The 21,334-nt window shown below is 36.8% G+C and overlaps 1 protein-coding gene across 4 annotated transcripts in view; it reads left to right on the forward strand.

The window, feature by feature from the left end:
• The window catches only part of SLC8A1 (solute carrier family 8 member A1), a 305,160-nt gene extending 285,003 nt beyond the window's left edge, over window positions 1-20,157 (forward strand). For all 4 annotated transcript variants that reach the window (XM_070734658.1, XM_070734659.1, XM_070734656.1 and 1 more), the window contains 2 exons: window positions 4,277-4,552; window positions 15,553-20,157. In XM_070734658.1, the coding sequence (XP_070590759.1) occupies window positions 4,277-4,552; window positions 15,553-15,929 (653 nt within the window). In that variant the 3' untranslated portion in view covers window positions 15,930-20,157. The remainder of the gene's footprint in view (window positions 1-4,276; window positions 4,553-15,552) is intronic.
• The last annotated feature ends 1,177 nt before the right edge of the window (window positions 20,158-21,334 follow it).

Genomic DNA, 21,334 nt, shown 5'->3' on the forward strand with positions numbered 1-21,334 from the left:
AATTTGCAATGGCACTAGTGACACTGTTTGTTTTGCCCCTTGGGTGTCATCCTCTTCCATTTCAGTTGACTACTATTGCTGTAGCAATTCCTCCCCTCCTGTCACCTGATATGTGCCTAATTTTGCCCAGGGCTGCTAGACCAGTAAAACCACACACATTTTTAAAACCATGATGAAATTTGGGGTTTTTTTTTTAATGATTTCGGTTGTGTTTTTACATATCTACCTTTATTCTCCACCCATAGGTGGGATGAAAACAGGCAGAGAAGGGTGTGAATTTAAACCATCCTCCTGTTTCTTGTTCTCTACATCTTTGATGTCAGTCATGCTCCATTTCAAACTTACTCTGGCAATTAGATTAAGATATAGATAATTGGTCCTTTTAGTCACAATGATCTGGTAATCAGATTTTATTTTTTTTATAAAACTAATTACAAAGTCAGGTTTAGAAGAAGCGTGTCATTGATTCTTGGTTACCCAATATCAGCAATGTGCTATTAAATATCTTCAGAATTTGCTTCTTGAGTTCCCAAGGGCATTTTGATGGCTATTCTAGGGAACAGGATGCTGGCTCTGATAGACTTTAGGTCTGATCCAATAAAATGTGTCGTGTTTTTAGCTTATGTAAAGCTAGTTTATGTTTTAAAACATTATTTGAAGCCAGGTTAAAGTAGATGCCTATGTTAATATTGACCTTTATCAATCTAAAGTGAAGAATTCAACCCATTATCTTACTACAGTGCTTATTAGTCATTGTTGCTAGATGTCACCAAGCCACATAGATAGCTCGTGAAAGATTAAGCCATGTGTCACTAGGATTCAGTGAAAAAGAATCTTTTGAAAAAGAAATGGGATTTTCTAATCTTAGGCAGAAGTTAGCTACTGGGTCATTTCTCATCCCTGACTTGAGCCTGGAGAAATGACTATATTTCATTTTCTTTGTACCAGAATTATAGTAGAAATTTTTGTCCCAACAGTATTTCTTTTTCCCCCAAGCAGTATGTGTCAGAAAGACAATGATTTAGTTTGCTGTTTATCTGTTCTTTTGTTAAACATACTTGCAATGATTTGGATAATGCTTATAAAAACCTGGCTTTCTATTCCTTAGTCCCAGTTTTTCAAATAAAATCTTCCACTTTGCTCCAAGAAAAACAGTGACTTAAGATAGACACTGGCTGGAGATTCTGGGAATAGCATCTGAAGGATGGTAAATTGAATAAAACTGTTCTATCCAAAGGAGAATAGATGTTTTATTCCATGAGATCCACATTAAATCCTCTAAAAGAGGTTCAGAAATGGCATGTGTCCATTTGTCCACCTGACCAGAAAGCTGTTTTTTATTAACACATTTTGGTTTTTCCACTTTAGTCATCAGTGAAAACCTGCAGCAGCAGCTATTACTCAAACAGTTAAACGGAGAAAAGCACTGAAAAAAATTAAAATATTGTTTTTAAAAAGTAAAAGAGTTAAGCAAAAGGAAGTAGGGAGATATTTATAACACCAATTTTGCTAACATATTTACTCCCTAAGAGTATATTATGCTAGTGAGTTCAGCAGCTGTGTTTGATCAACTATTCATTTTTGATGTGAGATTCTTATTTAACTCATAGTTTAACACCCCAAGTCATAAAATAACTAATCAGAGTTAACATAAGAAGCTTAGCACTAACCAAAAAGACTGTTTATAACAACATGACAAATAATGCAGTAGCAATGGGCCTCCAATAAACATTTTGTTACAATGCCTGGCATTTTTCCAAGGAGCAGAGGACATGCTGGCCATATAAAATTGGCAGATCTTGTTCATGTGGTTGAAGAACACTGAGCTAGATTATAGATCAAAATCATTTATTCCAAACGTTTGTTTCTAAATATCCAGGGAGCCATCATACTAAGGCCTTTTAATATTTACCAATGCACTAAATTACTCATAAAAGCATAGTGTTTGATTCTCCTAATGGACATTTTATTGTTCTGCATCTCCTCCCATAAAGTGCTCTGAGAGAATTAAAGATCAAAAAGCTTTGTTCATGCAATGTTCTTTTTAAAAAATACATGAAATCTTCGTGATCAGTAATTTAAAACTATTTAAAGCATTTTGAATATGGTAATCCCTTTCTAGTTATACCTGTAGAGTGCTGTCTGATATTAGGACAATTTAAATCAATTTGACAGTACAAAATAACTCAAGAATTTAAATTGGCTCTAACCCATTCCATTAAAACTGCAGCTAGAGTACACAATTGGCAATTCCAACGGTCAGACAGGATGAAAACCTTAGGATCACAAAATAGTTACACTTCCATTTAAACATTTAAATCAAACAAATGAACTAAATACTTACTGTATCTTGGTTTTCCTACATAAGAACAAGGCAAGTCAGAATTATCTTCTGAAAATGGGATTGGCAACCATTGTGGTTGTGGTTCTCAACCTGGGAGTCGGGAACCCTTTGGGGGTCAAATGACCATTTCACAGGGGTCGCCTAAGACCCTGGGAAAAGAAAAAATTCCCATGGTTTTAGGAACTAAAGCTTCTATTCTGGCGCCTTAGAACATATTTTTACAATCCAACCAATCAGGCATTTACAGTGGGGGTGTCCCTCTGACCTGCCTGCCAATCAGCTTAAAGCTCTGTTGGGGAATTGGTGCTAGACTTATGGTTGGGGGTCACCACATGAGGAACCGTATTAGGGGGCCGCGGCATTAGAAAGGTTGAGGACCACTGGGTAGAGGAAAGATTGTAAGAGTAGTGAGAATCCATGGCATTTTCAGTTTCTCAGTGGCAAAGTCTTAGACTGATTACCATATGTTGCCACACTGGCTAGCTTCCACCATTAGATGCTTCTCTTTGTACCTGTCTTCAGTGGAAGGAAAGACAGTGAAGATCTCGTACCAATTTGTCACTTTAGCAATAAGCAAATTGGGGGTTAAGAAGAAAACAAAAGTGAATTAGCAAAATTATTTTGAGGTTTGTGTATGCATCCACCAAGAAAAGACAATAGGTTCTTATTAAACCTACAGTTTGCATCCAGACCAGCTGTGTCCATGTAGGCCATGATCAGCCCCACAGCAGTTCCCACCTGCTTCTTAAGTTTCAAAAGGAATGTCTTGATGTGTGGTGTCCATTTTGATAAAGCGCTATGAACCTTTGATTAATTTCTCTTGCATCCATACTCTAATGTGTAGTGAGGCATCCACAATATTTCTGTGTATTCCAACCTTGGTGATAATGTTTTTATTTATTTATTCTTGTGATGGTGTCAAGAAAGCCATTTGCTGATGTTCGTTAATAGGAAACAAAATGAAAATATTTGCATAATGCAAACTTTCTTGCATTTAAGATAGCACTCCCTGCCATTCTTCTGTGCTCCTCAGTAAAAAGATCTTTTTTCTTGTTGAGAAAATGTAACAATCTCACAGCTAGAATGCCTAAAAGCTTCAGTCTTCAGCAGCTGTTTGGGTTCTTCTACTCCACACCTTTTGTGAGAATATTATACAGTGTACACCCAGATTAAGTAGCACATCAGGTGGTGCAAACTAAAAGAATCAAAATGTTCTGCAACAAACATCTAGTTACATAATTGTATTGCTAATGGAGAAGTAATCAGAAAATGTGTAGATAAATTCACGGTGATTTGAGAAATGGTAATATATGGATGAAAATATGGCCTATTCTGATGAGTCATATATCTAGAAGCTTTCAGGATAAAGCAAAACAGATAACACTGTCTAGGCTTTAGTCCCAAAATAAGCTCAGCTAGAGGAAAACTACCAAAGGAAATAACAGGCTTTAGGAGGGGGCTCCACCTACCAGAATTCTCAAATAATACTTGTTTTTGCGATGCTGGGATTCCCCTGCTGGGATTCCCCTGCAGCATCGCAAAAACACAGAAGTCCGGAGGTGGGGTTTCCTATGGAGGGGAACCTCAGGGGAATCCCAGCAGCGCAAAAACGGGCGCTTCGGCTGGCAAAAGGGGTGAATTTTGGGCTTGCACACATTAATCGCTTTTCCATTGATTCTATGGGAAACATTGTTTCGTCTTACAAACTTTTCACCTTAAGACCCTCATCCCGGAACCAATTAAGTTTTTAAGACAAGGTATCACTGTATTTACAGATTTACAGTAATCATTTCTTATGTAGCCTATGAGAGTCAATTACACTTGCCTCCCATTAGTTTCAGTGGTCTTTTTCTCAGTTTCATAGTTGGGAACCATCCTTCTTGCACCATTCTCTTCCCCCCCACCCCATCACCTCTCTTTTTCCTCTTTCAGGAGAAGATGACGATGACGATGAATGTGGCGAAGAGAAGCTACCATCCTGCTTTGATTATGTGATGCACTTTCTGACCGTCTTCTGGAAAGTTTTTTTTGCCTTTGTGCCCCCGACAGACTACTGGAATGGTTGGGCTTGTTTTGTAGTGTCCATCCTCATGATTGGCCTTCTCACAGCTTTCATTGGGGATTTGGCATCCCATTTTGGCTGCACAATTGGCTTGAAGGATTCTGTAACTGCAGTCGTATTTGTTGCATTGGGAACTTCAGTACCAGGTAAGGAAAAAATAAATAAAAGACACCAAATTTTAAGTTCCTGCTGTTAATTTTCATGTTGTCTCCCTTCGCCGTAAAATGAGGATTTCCAATAAGCCTGGAACAATCCAGAATTTGGCCACAATTATTTCAAACAAATCCCACAGATTATTTCAGAACAAATAACTGATTATGTTTCCCTATCTGTTTTTGTTACTTCCTATACGTTTTTTTAAACCATCTATGTCTGAAAAGATTATTACGCTACATTACAGATTATTACATCTTGACTCTGGGAACTAAAATGCTATTTCTTACTACATTACTTATTTGGAAGTGATACATTCACTTAAAGCTTGCCAAATTTTAAGTAACCATAAAAAGACAATTATAGAGTCAAAATAAGCAAGATGTTAAATAGGTTTTCCTATCTAAAAGTGATACAGAGAGGTACAATATCAGTTGTGTATTGCTTTAGAAAGCAAATAATCATGATTATGAAATCCACTTACAGTAGAGTCCATACAAGGTACGGAAAGGGGGTTTAAATTTTCTTTCTTTTCATGGTCCCAATGATGCATCAAGGCAATAGTTGCTTTTCTATCATTCTAAAGATTACTTTGGAAACTGATAGAACAATAGTAATTTGTCTCCTATGAACCCTAACTCTGTGGAAGATAAATTTTTAGTGCCATGTATGCTTTATCTGTATATCTGTTCACCTGGTGCACCAGTTGGGGCCCTATCTGGATCGGGACTCACTACTCACATTCACTCATGCCCTCATCACTTCGAGGCTCGACTACTGTAATGCTCTCTACATGGGGCTACCTTTGAAAAGTGTTCGGAAACTTCAGATCGTGCAGAATGCAGCTGCGAGAGCAATCACGGGCTTTCCCAAATATGCCCATGTAACACCAACACTCCGCAGTCTGCATTGGTTGCCGATCAGTTTCCGGTCACAATTCAAAGTGTTAGTTATGACCTATAAAGCCCTTCATGGCACCGGACCAGATTATCTCAGGGACCGCCTTCTGCTGCACGAATCCCAGCAACCAGTTAGGTCCCACAGAGTGGGCTTTCTGCGGGTCCCGTCAACTAAACAGTGTCATTTGGCGGGGCCCAGGGGAAGAGTCTTCTCGGTCGTGGCTCCGGCCCTCTGGAACCAACTCCCCCCGGAGATTAGAATTTCCCCCACCCTCCTAGCCTTTCGTAAGCTCCTTAAAACCCACCTCTGCCGTCAGGCATGGAGGAACTGAGATATTCTTTCCCCCTAGGCCCTTACAATTTATGCATGGTATGTTTGTATGTATGTTTGGTTTTACAATAAGGGTTTTTTAGTTGTTTTAGTATTGGATTGTTACATGCTGTTTTTATTACTGTTGTTAGTCGCCCCAAGTCTACAGAGAGGGACGGCATACAAATCCAATAGAGAGAGAGAGAGAGAGAGAGATGGAGAAGTGGAGGGGGGAAATAATTCAGACAAGGCATAGTTAATTTTACTTAAAGGCAAAAGAAAACTCATTGGGACAAAACCAATAAAAGTGGTTCTAAGAACAGGACACCTGATTAATTTTTAAGTTGTCTCCCAGCAGTGGAATTATAGATTATATTTCTCTGCACATTAACTAGGGAATATATATACTTTATTTATTTTATTTATTAGTATTAGTACTGTATTAGTATTTATTACTTGTGACCTTTGTTGCAACCCATTCCCCTAAAAGGTGACTCTAGCTGCTTAAGAAGTCATAAAACAAGCAAAAATAATTAAATATTAAAACTGCACAGATTAAAATGTAATGAAAACTGTACTATCTACATATCTGAAAATATTAATCATAGAATTTCCTGATCCATACAGCTGTACTGTCATTCAGCAATGGCCTTCTGCACCATGGGAATGTCAAGGAAGTTTGCTTGCTGACACTCTGTTTATATATTTTTCCATATAAACATGTCACGTACACATTTGCATCATATCTGTTAAGAACATATTGGCATTTGCAGAAGCTTTTCAGATTCCTTCTAGTATATTAACTCTAAGGTTACACAAATGTTTTGGCCTAAAGAGATAAAGTAGAATAATGATTCTGAGTACAATAGAGGTCTTAATATTTATTTATGTATTTATTAAATTTATATGTTGCCTATCTCACTATGGGTGGTTTGCTATGTGATAAAAAGATTTTTAAAAGATAATACAAAGCAATTAAAATTAAGAGAATTAAATAACTTCAATTACCGGTAACTTCCCTAGTTTCTCCAGAATGATTACAGTGAAAAGGCTGGCACAAGATAATTGCAGTGATTATGTCCAATTCTCCCTTGTTTTATATTAGTAGCATTTCTTTCTGAACATATCACTTTAATCACATGTAATCAGTACTTTTTCTTTCCCATCCCTGGATTTATTTAGGCATTTTTTTCCTTTTACTAGTTTTACTTTTAGGGAGAATTAAATAAGATGTGAATTTAAAAAATACTCATGATTTTAATGATCCAAATAAATGTAGTACTATTAATACTATACTTATTGGGTTTTGAAATCACGTTTGTTCCCAAGTCTATATCAAGATGATCAACAGAAAGCATAATAAAATGCTTTCTATATAGCTCAATGGCACCAATTAATGATTAGGATTTTGAAATGTCCATGTCCAGTGGCAGAGAAGACAACCAAGGCAGAGGAAGCGAGCAAGTGGGTAGTCACAGCTAAAGGGACAGTTCTATTATTTAGCATTGTGAAGCCATTATCTCAGATGACCAATGCTGGGAGGTAGCAGCAACAAATTGGAAGACAAAATTATGCTTCATGCAATCCTTCAAACACCCCCTAAGTTACTTTTCAAGCAGTCACTCTCTGCTAGCATTGAATCTCATATAACTCCACGCCATGATAGATTGCAACTCAGTGATAAAGCCATACAGGATGGATGGATGTAGGTGATCCTGGGAACATTCCCAAGCAGTCACATTGTCAGTGTGAAAGAAGAATCCAATGGTCAACCCAATCAGATTGTGCATATTCCCCAAATCACTGGCAACAGTTTGCTTTAGGCTGCCAAAAACCGGAGCAGAATCATCTTTTAAGTTATGCAACAGTTATTTGGGATGCAGGAATCAGCAGCTTTTTATGATCTGGAAATAAAGTGATCATTACAAATGTCTATATGTCAAACTGAAATTGTAGGATACAAATCAGGAAAAATAGTTGTTTTTCTTTAAAAAGCTGAGAATTCTGCAGTGCAGGACTCAAACCCAAGTTCATAAGCCAGAAGAAAGAAAAGTTGAGATTAAAGAGCAAGATAAAAAACAAAAAAGCTAGAGGCACAAGTCAAAAATCAATATTCGAAAATTTAGTGGTAAGCTAGTGAGGAACTGCCTATTGACTTAACTCTGCATTAAACATCTTTTGAACAAGACAGTTTCTTACCAACCTCATTGCCTAATTCCCAGCATCAAGAATTTACTTCTGAGTAATATTTACAGAATTATATTGTGAGTCATGTTCAGTTTTAAGCAAAGAATAAATGTGTAATAGGGTTGCAGTTTCAACATAAATTAGAATCATCTTGTCAGTAGTATGAATCCTAGGGGTAGGATTATTTGAATGAAATCATTGCTAGATGAGGTAACTAAATTACCCAAATGAGACATCTATTTGGAACTTAGATGCTACTAACTTTCCTTTTAAAGAAATGAAATTCCTTCCTGGAATGTAGGAATGTTCATGCACATAGTTCAGTCTCATTGGTGTCACTGTGGTGATACTTAAATTATGTTTATTAACATAATGTTTATCATGTTACTGTTTATCTTTGTTCCTGGTTTGGGCACTAATATCCTTATAGTAGTCAAGTCTTGGATATAGCAAGCAGAACCCTTCCAAAAGATGATCAAAAAGATCAAAATTAAATAAAGAGGGAATTTTTTAAATAAGGGCAAACGTACCATATTTGCATGGCAAAACCTCAACGAACCAATAAAGTAATAGAGTGTTCCTTATTTCTTTATTTCTATACCACCATATATTAATCATTCAAATTTTTGCATTGTCACTATGGAAGGCCTAAGAATACACAGATTTTTAAAATAAAGAGATTAAATATTTAACCTAAATAGTAGAGTTTATAATTAAATTCACCTGTGTCCCAATTCAATAGTTCTACTGAACTATTCATCTGCAAGTCAAATTGTCAATCAAAATTATTTATTTGTTTAAAAAACTCATTGTTTAATCAAAATAACAGTGAACTATTATATGGTCTCTGAAATTATTTTTCCTGAGATAAGTGGACATATAAATTTGATTAATAAATAAATAAAACCAATTATCAATTATCAAAGGAGGAAAAAAGGCATAAAGACCCCAAAAAAACTCTCATAGCTATAGATCACACAACGATGCCAGAACAATATCTGTAATATTTATTATTTATTTATTTATTTGATTGATTGATTGATTTGTATGCTGCCCCTTTCTGAGGACTTGGGGCGGCTCACAACATAACAAGCAATATACAATATACAAATCTAAAAAAATCCAATTAATTTCACTAAAAACTTTAAAACCCTACTAACGTTTAAAATCATGCAATGCAATGATCAGTCAAAAATTGAAAGCTGCTTATGAAAATTTGATTGCCTAAGCCCTAAGGCAACCTCTCTGGCTCTGTCATTCCTAAAATTTCCAAAAAGCATGGCCAACATTTACTCAGCTAAAGGATCCAGATTGAAGACAGCATGTCCTTTTGGACCATAGCTTCATTATCATATCTACTGCATATGCCATAAAATAAATTGAAACTAAAATTAAATTCCCTCTTCACAGAGAACCCTGGGGTTTACAATTCTATGCAGGATGCTAATGTTCGCACTGACAGTTCACATAATTTGCATCACAAAACACTTTTCTAAGTTGGAGGGAGGGGAGCGAATAGATAATGTTTCTAGCCCTAAGGGCTGCGAAAATAGAAGTCAGTTGTAGATATAACATGAACTTTTACAAATATAAGCAGATCTCACTATTCTCTAGCCTAGGTAGTCCTCAACGTCTGACAACAATTGAACCAAAAATTTATACTGTTAAGTGAGTTCTGCCCTGTTTTACGACTTTTCTTGTCACATTTGTTAAGTGAATCGCTGAAGTTGTTAAATTACTAATGTGGTTGTTAAGTGAATTTGGCTTCCCTATTGTCTTTGCTTGTCAAAAGGCTGTATAATCCCGAGACATATGTGTCATAAATTTGAAGTAGTTGTCATAAATATGAACCGTCATAAATATGAACTAGTTGTCAAGCATCCAAATCAATTGGGTAGCTACTGGAATGGTAAAATTCAGCTTCACATGCAGCTTCGGGTATCTTCCGTGTGTGCATGTGTGTTTCAGCGAGATTTTATTTATTTATTTAGTTAGTTAGTTATTTTAAATATTAGGTTTGTTATATGTTGTTTTATTATTGTTTTTTTAAATAAAAGTTTTTATTTACAAGTATACAGAACATAAAAGACAATCATAACAGTTGACAATTGAAACCTAATACATTACAATATGTCTGGGTGTAAAAATATAACAATTAATAAACATATAGACTTACAAAAAAGGAATAGAGAGAGAGTATAGAGAGAGGAGGGAAGAAAAAGAAAAAGAGGAGAAGCAAGGAAGAGAAAAGAAAAAGAAAAAGAGAGAAGGGTGGGTGAGTGTACAGTTGAGCTGTGTTAAACATGTGAACTAATTTTAAATTTATTAGCTCATTACCTTAGATCAAGATTAGTCATATAGATAGGTAGAAGCAAGCGTTGAATTAATCACAGTATAGAGATTTTGAAACTAGAAGTAAAATTTCATATTTATACATCTAATATCTCTTGCAACTATTAGAAAAGAAAAGGAAAGATTTTATACCAGATTTGTGTCTGATCTAATATATATAGATCATTCCATTGTTTAAGCAGATTGTTCTCTTTTTTTTAACCACCTGTTGAAGGGATCCCAACAATTGTTGAATGAAGACTCAGTTTTCTTTACTATTGCATCTTTTGGGGGTATATCTTCATTTTTCCACCTCTGTGCGAATGTTAGTCTGGCTCCAGTGGTTAGATGAATAATTAGGTCTATTTGAGTTTTGGGAAGATGTTGTCCGAGAATACCCAAAAGGAAGCATTCCGGAGTATTTTCTATTTTCAAATTTAGTATTTTCTCTATCCAGAATCTAATTATATTCCAGTAAATTGTGATTTTTTACATTGCCACCTGATGGCATTTCCAGCAGTAGGGCGATAATTGGTTATTTAATTTGGCTAATTTTATCGGGGTGATGTGCCACCTATAAAACAAGGATTATCTTAAGCAGAAAAGAAGAAAAAAATAAATAGGGGGTTGGCCCCTTACATTTAGGCACCGAGACAAGTCACTTGTCAGTCAGAAATGAAACCGAGTGTTGTTTTATTATTGTTGTGAGCCGCCCCGAGTCTACGGAGAGGGGCGGCACACAAATCTAATTAATTAATTAATATTTATTTATTTATTAGATTTGTATGCCGCCCCTCTCCGAGGACATGTGCATGAAGAAAATTCTCATGAGGGGATGCGCGCGAGAGTGATTTTGACAGGGGTTTTTTGCTTCTGCAAATGCGCGGAAACAAAAAAAAAATCCACGCACGTGCACATCCCCTCACAAGATTTTTGCTTCCTGCGCATGCACAGAAAACAAATATTGCTGGGATGTGCAGGTGGCACGGAAGATACCCAAAGCTGCACGCGCAGCCCACCAGTAGCGGCAACACGAGGAACTTGCCCCTGGGTCCTAATGTAAATCACGTGACCATAGAGATGCTGCAATGATCATAAGGGTAAAAATGGTCCCACGTCACTTTTTTCAGTGCCGTTGTAACTTTGAACAGTCACTAAACAAACTATTGTAAGTCGAAGTCTAACCTGCAATTTACTACTTTCCTCATGCCTTTACTAATAAAGGAACTAGTGTTCAACTCCCAGTTAGTCGATGATCGCCTAGTAGGCAGGTTGTCTGGACAATAGGAAATATATTGGTTGTGATGGTTTGTTACTATGTTGATGAATCTGGGTTTTTTTTTTTAATGTATGTTGCATTTCTATTTCTGATGTTTTTATGTTTTTTAGTATTGTTAGCCACCCAGAGTCCAGAACGTGACATGGGCTCCTCCGTAAATTAAACTTATTAATTAATAAATAAGCAATATTTTGTAAAAACTATCCTGTGAATGAAGAGTGTTTTGCAAGCAACCTTGCCACCCACAGCTTGCCAGGAACTCTGCTGGCTGTTGCAGAAGGACCTAGTGTGAACTTTCTTATTTTGACACCACTTCTGCAGTCTAATTATTAAGTTGCTGTGGAGCAGCAGAGGCAGAGTTCGGGAGAAATTGCCTTTTTTTAAAAAAACATCGCTTATAGAAATGTCCGCGGTGCTATTTTTATGAGTTAAAGCAACTTTTGAATTTTAATATAAATTAACATTCTTGCCCTACCTATTTGGCTTTGCCTTTGTATGAGGGTGAAGAGTTAGCCACCAGCTGAGATCTCATAATTTTGCATCCAACATACTGTAGGAAAAAACAGCTTCTAAACTCCTGCCAAGAATGACATTTTAAAGAAGCACTTTGTAGGCTGAGCTGTCTTTTCTCTCTTTTTATTCAAGGTGACCTGAGGCTGCTATACTGGGAAACATTCCGTTAAAATAGCTAGTTGCATACTTGGGATGGAGTTTAAAATAACAGTAAATTTTCATTTACTAGTGAAATGTTTGTGACTGGAGCACTATAGGATTAGCACCTGCTTCAGGAAAATTAAATAATGCAGGGGAGGAGTTAATGGATGAAAGAGGTAGATATCCAACAATGCTTTGAAATGCAAAAAGAAAGACAAGCAATTAATGTGCAACTTGGATTTCCTTCTAATCTGGTTTTGTAGAATTGGAGCCAAATTGATAATTTCATAGCAATGTACTTTATTTAGTACTTTAGCTTACATTTAAGTTATTATAGGTAGTCCTTGACTTATGACCACAACTGAAGCCAAAATTTCTGTTATACATTTATTAAGTGAGTTTCTTGACACATTTGTTAAGTGAATCACTGCCTTTGTTAACTTAGTAAAACAGTTATTAAATGAACCAGGCTTCCCCATTGACTTTGCTTGTCAGGAGGTTATAAAAGGTGATCAAATGACCCCAGGATATTGCAACCATCATAAATATGAATCAATTGTCAAGCATCTGCATTTTGATCACATAGCCATGGGGATGCTGCAACAGTCATAAGTTTGAGAAAGTCATAAGTCTCTTTCTTCAGTGTCGTTGTAGCTTTGAACAGTCACTAAATAAAATGTTGTCAGTCGAGGGCTATGTGTAGTGAACCTGTTCAAACTATCTGCCCTCAGACCTGATTCAGAAGTTACCATTATCATAAACTGACTAGAATAGACGTCTGCTTTTCACAAGCCACTTTCTGAGCCGATTCACACTTTCTACTAAGGCATAATGTGCTTTGGCTTAAGGAAGTGTGATCCTGTGAATAATGGCTTACCATTGTGCTGAGCACCCATTGGGGCATCCTCAGACCATCAAATCAATCAGGCTTGAGGCAAATGGCTACGATGGCTAGAGCTGAAGCTCGGTGCCATTTTAAACCCAGCAACTCGACCTGATAGAGTTGGAGTTGCTGGATAACTCACAATTAGAATGTTTTGAATGAAGATGTAGTTAGATCAGGTTTTCCAAATCCAAAAGAAGGGGAGCTAGCAACTACACGTCCTTTCAATCTGAGGACTGAGTCAAACCTGGGAGTCCTGGCAACTGAGGTGAAGCTTCAAATCTTTGAAAGACTCAGTCCTATAGGTTGAAGGAGGAGGTCAACCCATGCCTGGATGTTAGCTCCACCCACTATGGAAAATAAATGGTTTCTCAAATCAGAAAAGCAGTTAAGTACAAAATATGTGTGAAGCCAGACTAAATCTCAGTCCCCTAAATTTCTTTTACAGAGTTCGTGTTGATATTACAACTAGATAGTACATACTACATATTGTTTTAATATTATTACATTAATATCACATTGTCATTAATGTAATTATGAGCCAGAGCAAGGAACCACAATCCAAATTTATATTTCAAAAAATAGTTGTAAATAAAACTACATTGCCTTAATCATGGTGTTTGTTAGTGGACAGTTGAACAGTTCATACTGGGGAATAGATGTTTCATTCCAGAGAAGGGAGGATGAGGAGAGAAAAGAGATATTTGCAAAGCAGATTATTTTGAACCATCAGAGTGGATACAGAAGATCCTGGGCAGAAAAATACCTCCGGAACCTCCTTCTACCGCACGAATACCAGCGGCTGATAAGGTCCCAGAGTTGGCCTTCTCCGGGTCCCTTCGACGAAACAATGTCATTTGGCGGGCCCCAGGGGAAGAGCCTTCTCTGTGGTGGCCCCGGCCCTCTGGAATCAACTCCCCCCGGAGATTAGAACGGCCCCCACCCTCCTTGTCTTTTGCAACTTACTTAAGACCCACCTATATCGCCAGGCATGGGGGAACTAAGACATCTCCCCCAGGCTTATTATATTTCACGTTTGGTGTATATGTGCTGTATGGTTTTTAATTGTTGGAGTTTTTATATATTTTATTATTAGATTTGTTCCATTGTTATACTGTTTTTTATTGCTGTTGTGAGACGCCCCGAGTCTTCGGAGAGGGGCGGCATACAAATCTAATGAATAAATAAATAAAATAAATAAAAAATGCAAGCTGAAGTTGCAAGTTCTCCTCCAATGATTGCAGGTGCAAAAAATGGTTTGAAATGCAGGCATATGCTGTGATACCCTTTTAGTTATTGCTACTTCAATTCCTTTAATGTCTGAACCACTGGGCTTAGTTGGTTTCAGTTGATATTTACTATTACCTCACAGGCAGAAAAACCACTTTACTTCAAACACTAAAATACAGGTATCTAGAAATTATAGACATAAATCAAGACTATACAAAAATAGAGTAAGATAGCACAATAGCGATGATACTAAAATGAATCCTATTCTGTGGTTGAGTGAGTAAGATGAGTGAGAACAAAAAGAGGCACTTAATCGAGCAATGTGGATACATCAAAATCCTGGTCAAACAGAAGAAGCCACAAAATAAGCTTCATATTCTCTGCCAGCTATTTCTTCAGAATAGGATATGAGATTCCCTGTAGAAAGAGCAAAAGAAGAGCATGTGGCTTGGGGATTCTAGAGCCATCCCCATTTGGCATATGTCCTGATCTAGAGGGCTATCCTTAAAATACCCCCCAAAGAATGCAGGGAGGAGTGCACCCAACCCACAAAGGGGAAGATCTGGAAACAGTTCAGAGCCAAAAAGGAGAAAGGATTGGATGATAGCACATACCCATTGGGGGGGGGGGGGATCCACAGACCACAAGATTAAAGTCTAATCTTAGATTAACTTTAAAATCTCAGCTATGTAAAATACAACATACTGGCATATATCAATATGGGAAAGGGAAGGGGCTTTGTAAAAAGAGACCTGAAGATTGCAGTTTGCTAGTAGCTCTTTTTAACATGGATTTAAAACAGTCTAATTAACTAGTAGAGCCAGAAGCACAGGGGAAAAAGCCACTGGCCAAGATTCGTAAAACATCAGTTCTAAAACTGTGCAACTTTTTGCTTTTGGCTACATACATACATACATACATACATACATACATGTATGTTTGGTTTTACAATAAGGGTTTTTAACTGTTTTAATATTGGATTGTCATATGCTGTTTTACTACTGTTGTTAGCCGCCCCGAGTCTACAGAGAGGGGCGGCATACAAATCCAATAAAATAAAATAAAATACATAAAAATAAATAAATAAATAAACAAAAAAATTATTTCTCAATGTACCGTCCTGCTATTGCTAAAAAACCATTTGCCTAAAACTCACCTTAGGAGTAAGGAACAACAGCACAAGTTTCAATAACTCTGGATTTTTTTTTTCCATTTTGCAGATACATTTGCCAGCAAAGTAGCAGCAACACAAGATCAATATGCAGATGCTTCCATAGGTAACGTCACTGGTAGCAACGCTGTGAATGTTTTCCTGGGAATCGGCGTAGCCTGGTCCATTGCTGCAATCTACCATGCAGCCAATGGGGAGTCATTTAAAGTGCAACCAGGCACCCTGGCTTTCTCTGTCACCCTCTTCACTATATTTGCTTTTATCAGTGTTGGCGTGCTCCTCTACCGGCGAAAACCAGAGATTGGAGGTGAGCTCGGTGGACCACGGACTGCCAAGCTTCTGACCTCAAGCCTCTTTGTGCTGCTCTGGCTTTTGTACATATTGTTCTCATCTCTGGAAGCCTACTGCCACATAAAGGGCTTCTAAAGAAACAATTGAAGATAGCATCTATATATATATCTATATATAGAAAGAGAGATATATAGATATAGATCTAATATTATTGAACAGAGAAGAAAAGACATTTGCCATCTTCACTTACCTATTGATGGAATGTAGCTTTGTGGTAGGAGTTTGAAATCTGCAGGAATCTTCACCGGGAGCAGCAGCATTGCAATGGAGCCGTGGGTGCAGGGCCGTCTTTGCAACTCAGCCTACTAAGGTCATGATGGAGTTACTTTGTATTTCCCTCTCCCCTCCCATTCTAAGGAGCAGTTGGATGTGAAAGGGGGTTGTTTGGAAAGACCAACAACCAACCTTACGTTATATCATCTTGGGTGAAGGAGTGGGAGTTCTTGACTTTCTGACCAATATCTTTGTTGCCTTCTTCATTAACTCAAGAACAAGCTGAATCACCACCCTCAATGACACATGTGAGTCTAGAGTGACCAACACAATCCAAGGGGGTTCCAACCCTATGCTGTTTATGGGGAGGATAATTTTGTTTGAGGTTTTGTTTTGTTTGTTTATGTTTTTGTTTTGACCCCCTACTTAACTGCCTGGTTGTTCAGATGTTGTTAAACCACAGATGATAACCCTTTCCCATTTCTTTCAGAACTCTATTTATGACCAGCACTCTCTTAAAAGAAAAAATAGCCACCTAAACAATATGTAATCAATTCTCTGTTTGCTCCAGACTGTGGATTATAGACTCGTGCCCAAAGCCCTAGCATTTTCCCTTGTATTTCTGACATATTTTGTCAGATGAATTTCAGTTCCCTCCTCTGCCCTTTCCATCTACCAATATTTGCTGCTATGCTCCTTCTCATACTCCAAATTGGGAATGCTTTCATTGTACTTGTTGTAATACTTTGCATGAATGAAGCAAAACCATAATCTGTAATATAGCATTGAATAGTGATAATGAAGCTGACCGACCATTGAAAATGCAAGCGTGTTTCCATATCTTTACTTTTCAATGAACAGAGTGAGAGTCCAGAAATGGCTGGTATTCATTCTGTTGTTCTATATAAGGTTCCTAAGAAGCAATAACCAAGAGCTGGAGAAAGTCTTAGGTTTTAAAGGGAAAAAGCTGTGCAAGTTTCGTCACGTAGAAAGGGATCTGTTTACCAGTCAAGTGCAGGACTCAGAAAACGATTTCTACTGAGTCAAGCAGGTGACCTATCTAGCCCAGGATTCTCACTTAGAGTGATTCTCTGAGATCTCAGGGAGAAGCTTATCCAGCCCTGTAACTATTTTAACTGGTGATTCCATGAATTGAACTGCTTGATAGTTGACATGCTAGCATGTGCTTTACCACTGAGTTGTGGATGAATTTAGCCTGTTTATTACCAAACTGTTGGAATTAACTGGGACTTCATTGTTCATTTTAAGTATGGATAGCTGTGTTGAACCCTAAATCACCAGAACATCCTTGACCTTTTTTTCAATCACCCATTTTACCCAGAGTATTTATGCTGCATGTGCTCCAGATGCCAATGCTTTGGTCTCTTGCATTGCTTATTTTCTCTGATCCTGCTCTTGCTCTGTGGACATCGCTATTTGTAAAGGGCAACCCACCGTCAGAATACTTTAATTCAAATTTATTCTTCCATGCTGGAATTAAAATGTTCTACCACCCATTGACCCATACAACAATGGGTCCTAGCAAGAAAAGTGGCACTATCTGCATTGTCTGGCAGTGAATTGGCATTTATCTCCATGACTTAAAAGGTATCAGTATTGTTGTAGACATTGATGAGTACATGTAAACAATGTACTTATCAATGTTCAGAGTAGATTAATGTACCAAAAAGGAACTTGGGAACTATCATTCAGGGACAGTGCAACTGAACAGTCCAGTGATATTTATTTTGTAGCTAGTTTGTCTATTGATTTCTCCATGCTCTGACTTTCTTTCTCTCGCTTTCTCTCTCTCTCTGTTTTTGCTGAATTTTTAAAATTAAGGGAGACTAGGATAGCGCTATTTCGGCCTTATTCTGGCCTCATCAGCTAGCCATACCCTTACTGGGATTTGATCCTGGGGCCTCTGCCTTGTAAGGCAGAGAATTAACCTCTAGGCCACCAGATCTGATCCCTTCAGCTATGTACCAGGGAGGGGCTATATGTTTTTTATGTTGGATCACCCTGGTATATTGAAGGAATGTCACAGTTCCTTTTTGCCTATAGGCCCAACCCAGGGCCATTTCAAGGCAGTTAATTTGTTCATAGCCAACAAACTGTGTTCTGTATGTATCACATGTTTTTGCTGAATTTGTAAATGATATATACAGAACATAGTTTGTTGGCTATGAACAAATTAACAGCCTTGAAATGGCCCTGGGTTGGGCCTATAGGCAAAAAGGAACTGTGACATTCCTTCAATATAGCAGAGTGATCCAACAGAAAAAACATATATATATGTTTCAGCAAAAAACATGTGATGTATATATATGTCACATGGGTTTTTTGCTGAATTTGAAAATTAAGGGAGACTAGGATAGATCTATATATATATCAGAATTCTCTCACTACTTCATCTAAAATATCTATTAGAGAGAATGAAACTTATTGAAACAATTCATGTTTCTTTCTTTCTGTTTCTTTGATTCTATTTATGCGTGCCAGAGAAGCAAAAATGTGCATGATTTTGCTGCTTCCCTGGTCACATGGAAGCAGGATGGGTAGCCATGCGCAGTACAGGATTTATACTTTAAAATGGTCATATAAACACTGTTATTGCAGTCCTAACCGCACAATAGGCCTGTTTCTGAAAAAGAAAACTGACAAGAAATTAGGGGAAGACCAAAGCCTTTGATGTTTCCATATCATAAAAATATAGCCATGCTTACAATGATTAAGAAGCTGTTCTCTAAGTATCAATGGAGAATCTATGGCCCTTTGGATATTATTGGACACCAGTTCCCAGCAGTATGGCCAGTAGTTCAGAATCATGGGAGCAATATTCAATAATATTTGAAGAGTCTCCGGTTCATCCACTTCCAATTGAAAAATGAACAGATATATATGTAAAATATATTTCTCATTGTCACTTTAGCAGTGCTGCTGGATGTTGGTTGAAAAAAATGTAGGCATATTTCCAAGTATTTCTCCCAAATATAAAATGATATTCTTTTGGGATTTTGTAATTCCTCCTTTATTCACCAGGTTGGAGGGGGGGAGTGTACATGACTAATAATGACAATTCTTCTATCGCCATGACCCATTTTCTCAGTAACATACACATCTGGTATGTTACAGTAAGCGAAGTGGCTGTATGAGTTCACATTCTTAAAATCCTACTTAACTCATACAATCACAGGTTTGGAAATGACCTGCTTAATGCATTAATTAAATGGAAGGGCCACAATACCAATGCTGTAGAAAAAAAAATCACTTGATAAAACATATGCTATGGAGAAACTAATTGTATTACCTTATAATGACTGAGTGAATAATGCAAAATAAGGGATAGGGGGGAGAGGGAATTATGCACGTAAAATTTCATACTAAATTTCTATCTGTATATGCAGCCCAGACTCATTGAAAATAATGGTAATTTGGCCAGAGTAATTAATTGGATGCCTCGGGTGTTTAGGGATTCCAATCAATACAATGGCTACAAGTTTTCCATTAATTTCAATGCAAAGGCTACCTGTTCCGATGCAGTTTCATTTTTGCATAACATGCACACACAGAAAGCTTTAAAAGTCCTAGTCTACATCACCAGTGAATGTACACATTAACTGTAGCTATCTCAGATCCTTAGTAGCCTCTTTTAATCTAGCTATAAAATTAAAAAAAATAATTTGTTCTCACGTCACCTGGTTAAAAAGATGGAAGTTAGACTAGGCTTTCAATCATTTTGAACAATCTGTGGAATGCTTGAATTCTGAGTTTTTCTTTTATTTTTTTCCCCCCTGTAAATTATTTTTCACTTTTGAAGGCTTTTTGTTTTATGTTTAATTTCATCTGATTTGTCTGTTATGGACTCGGGGGGGGGGAGGTGGGATAACATTTGGGTTGTTCAGGGATTATTATTAATAATACGATTATTGTGTTTGTGTAAAATTTCATTTCATCTGTTTTCTTTCATTTTATTGATGTGTGTAATGCACAGAAAAAAAGTGTGTACACTAATTGTGATCAACGGTACACTGAGACACAGATAATAAAATGTATAATTAGTTTTGATTTAAAGATCAGCATTGCTGCATTTTCCCTCTATATGTCTCATTTCTTTTCTCCATTATTTCATCTCATCCAGTTCATTTTGTTGTTGTTGTTGTTGTATTATTAAATGATATATTATTTCCTCAGATGAGAAATATAATGGATTCTACAAAATATGGGAATTGTATTTACCAATCTGATGGTTTAACTCCCTCTAGAAAATACAGTCAGATAAACAACATATTATTTATTAATTCCTCACAATGCATCATGTCCTCAATTTATTCTGTTTAAAAGACTGTGCTACTACAAAATCACATTAATTCAGCATACATAATTTTACATTTAAAATTATCACACAATAGTCTTTCATCCTTTAAAATATGATTTCATATAAAAGCTTGGGTTGTAAAATTTGAAAGTCTGACTTCTTTTTCATTAACAAATAATCATATCAAGGAATTTATCTCCAAATTCACATAATTATACACGTCATAATATTTCAATAAGCAAATTCTTAAATTAACAACCTCACTCATTTTATATATTCACATTTGTTGTTTTTTTACAGTATTGAACATTAAGCTATTTTAAAATTTTCCATTTTATATATTCCCTCATCTTCAATGTCACTGACCTACAATTGAATACCAAAATCTCAATTAAACAAATAGACTTGAGGCAGTATGTAGCTCAATTAGTAACCAATATCAAGAGCTAGAAAAGATAGCCATTTTGGACCAAGACCTTGAATTTTGAAAGTGTTGTGGGAATTGTCACAAAAGACTGCCATAGGGAATAACAGCTAACAAAGTGTTGTCTGCTACTACAATTTCCTTTATCTTTTCCTCCAGGTAGATCTGCACACTGCAAACAAATGAATTAGCTATAGCTACCCATCATTTCATTTTCTGAATTAGAAAATGAGAAGCTTTTTGGTAAATAAAGATTAAGTCTTGTGTCAATTGTAGAGTACCAAAGAGGGAGAAGCCAGAAAGATTAAATCTCCAAAGTAGTCATCAAGTAAAAAGGAACAGATATTAGGGTAACATTCTTATACCAACTTGTTGAGATTAAGGATCATGACCTGAAGATACATAAGGTTTTACACAGATGGAAGACCAAGATTGGCCCTTGAGAGATGGCTGCCACTAAGATTGTTCTCAGTTGAATTTGCTAGGTATCAAAGAACAAAAATGCAGAAGAGGTAAGTTGAGGAA

Source organism: Erythrolamprus reginae, chromosome 1 (genome assembly GCF_031021105.1).
Source record: "Erythrolamprus reginae isolate rEryReg1 chromosome 1, rEryReg1.hap1, whole genome shotgun sequence".
In the NCBI taxonomy this organism is placed as follows: Eukaryota; Metazoa; Chordata; class Lepidosauria; order Squamata; family Dipsadidae; genus Erythrolamprus; species Erythrolamprus reginae.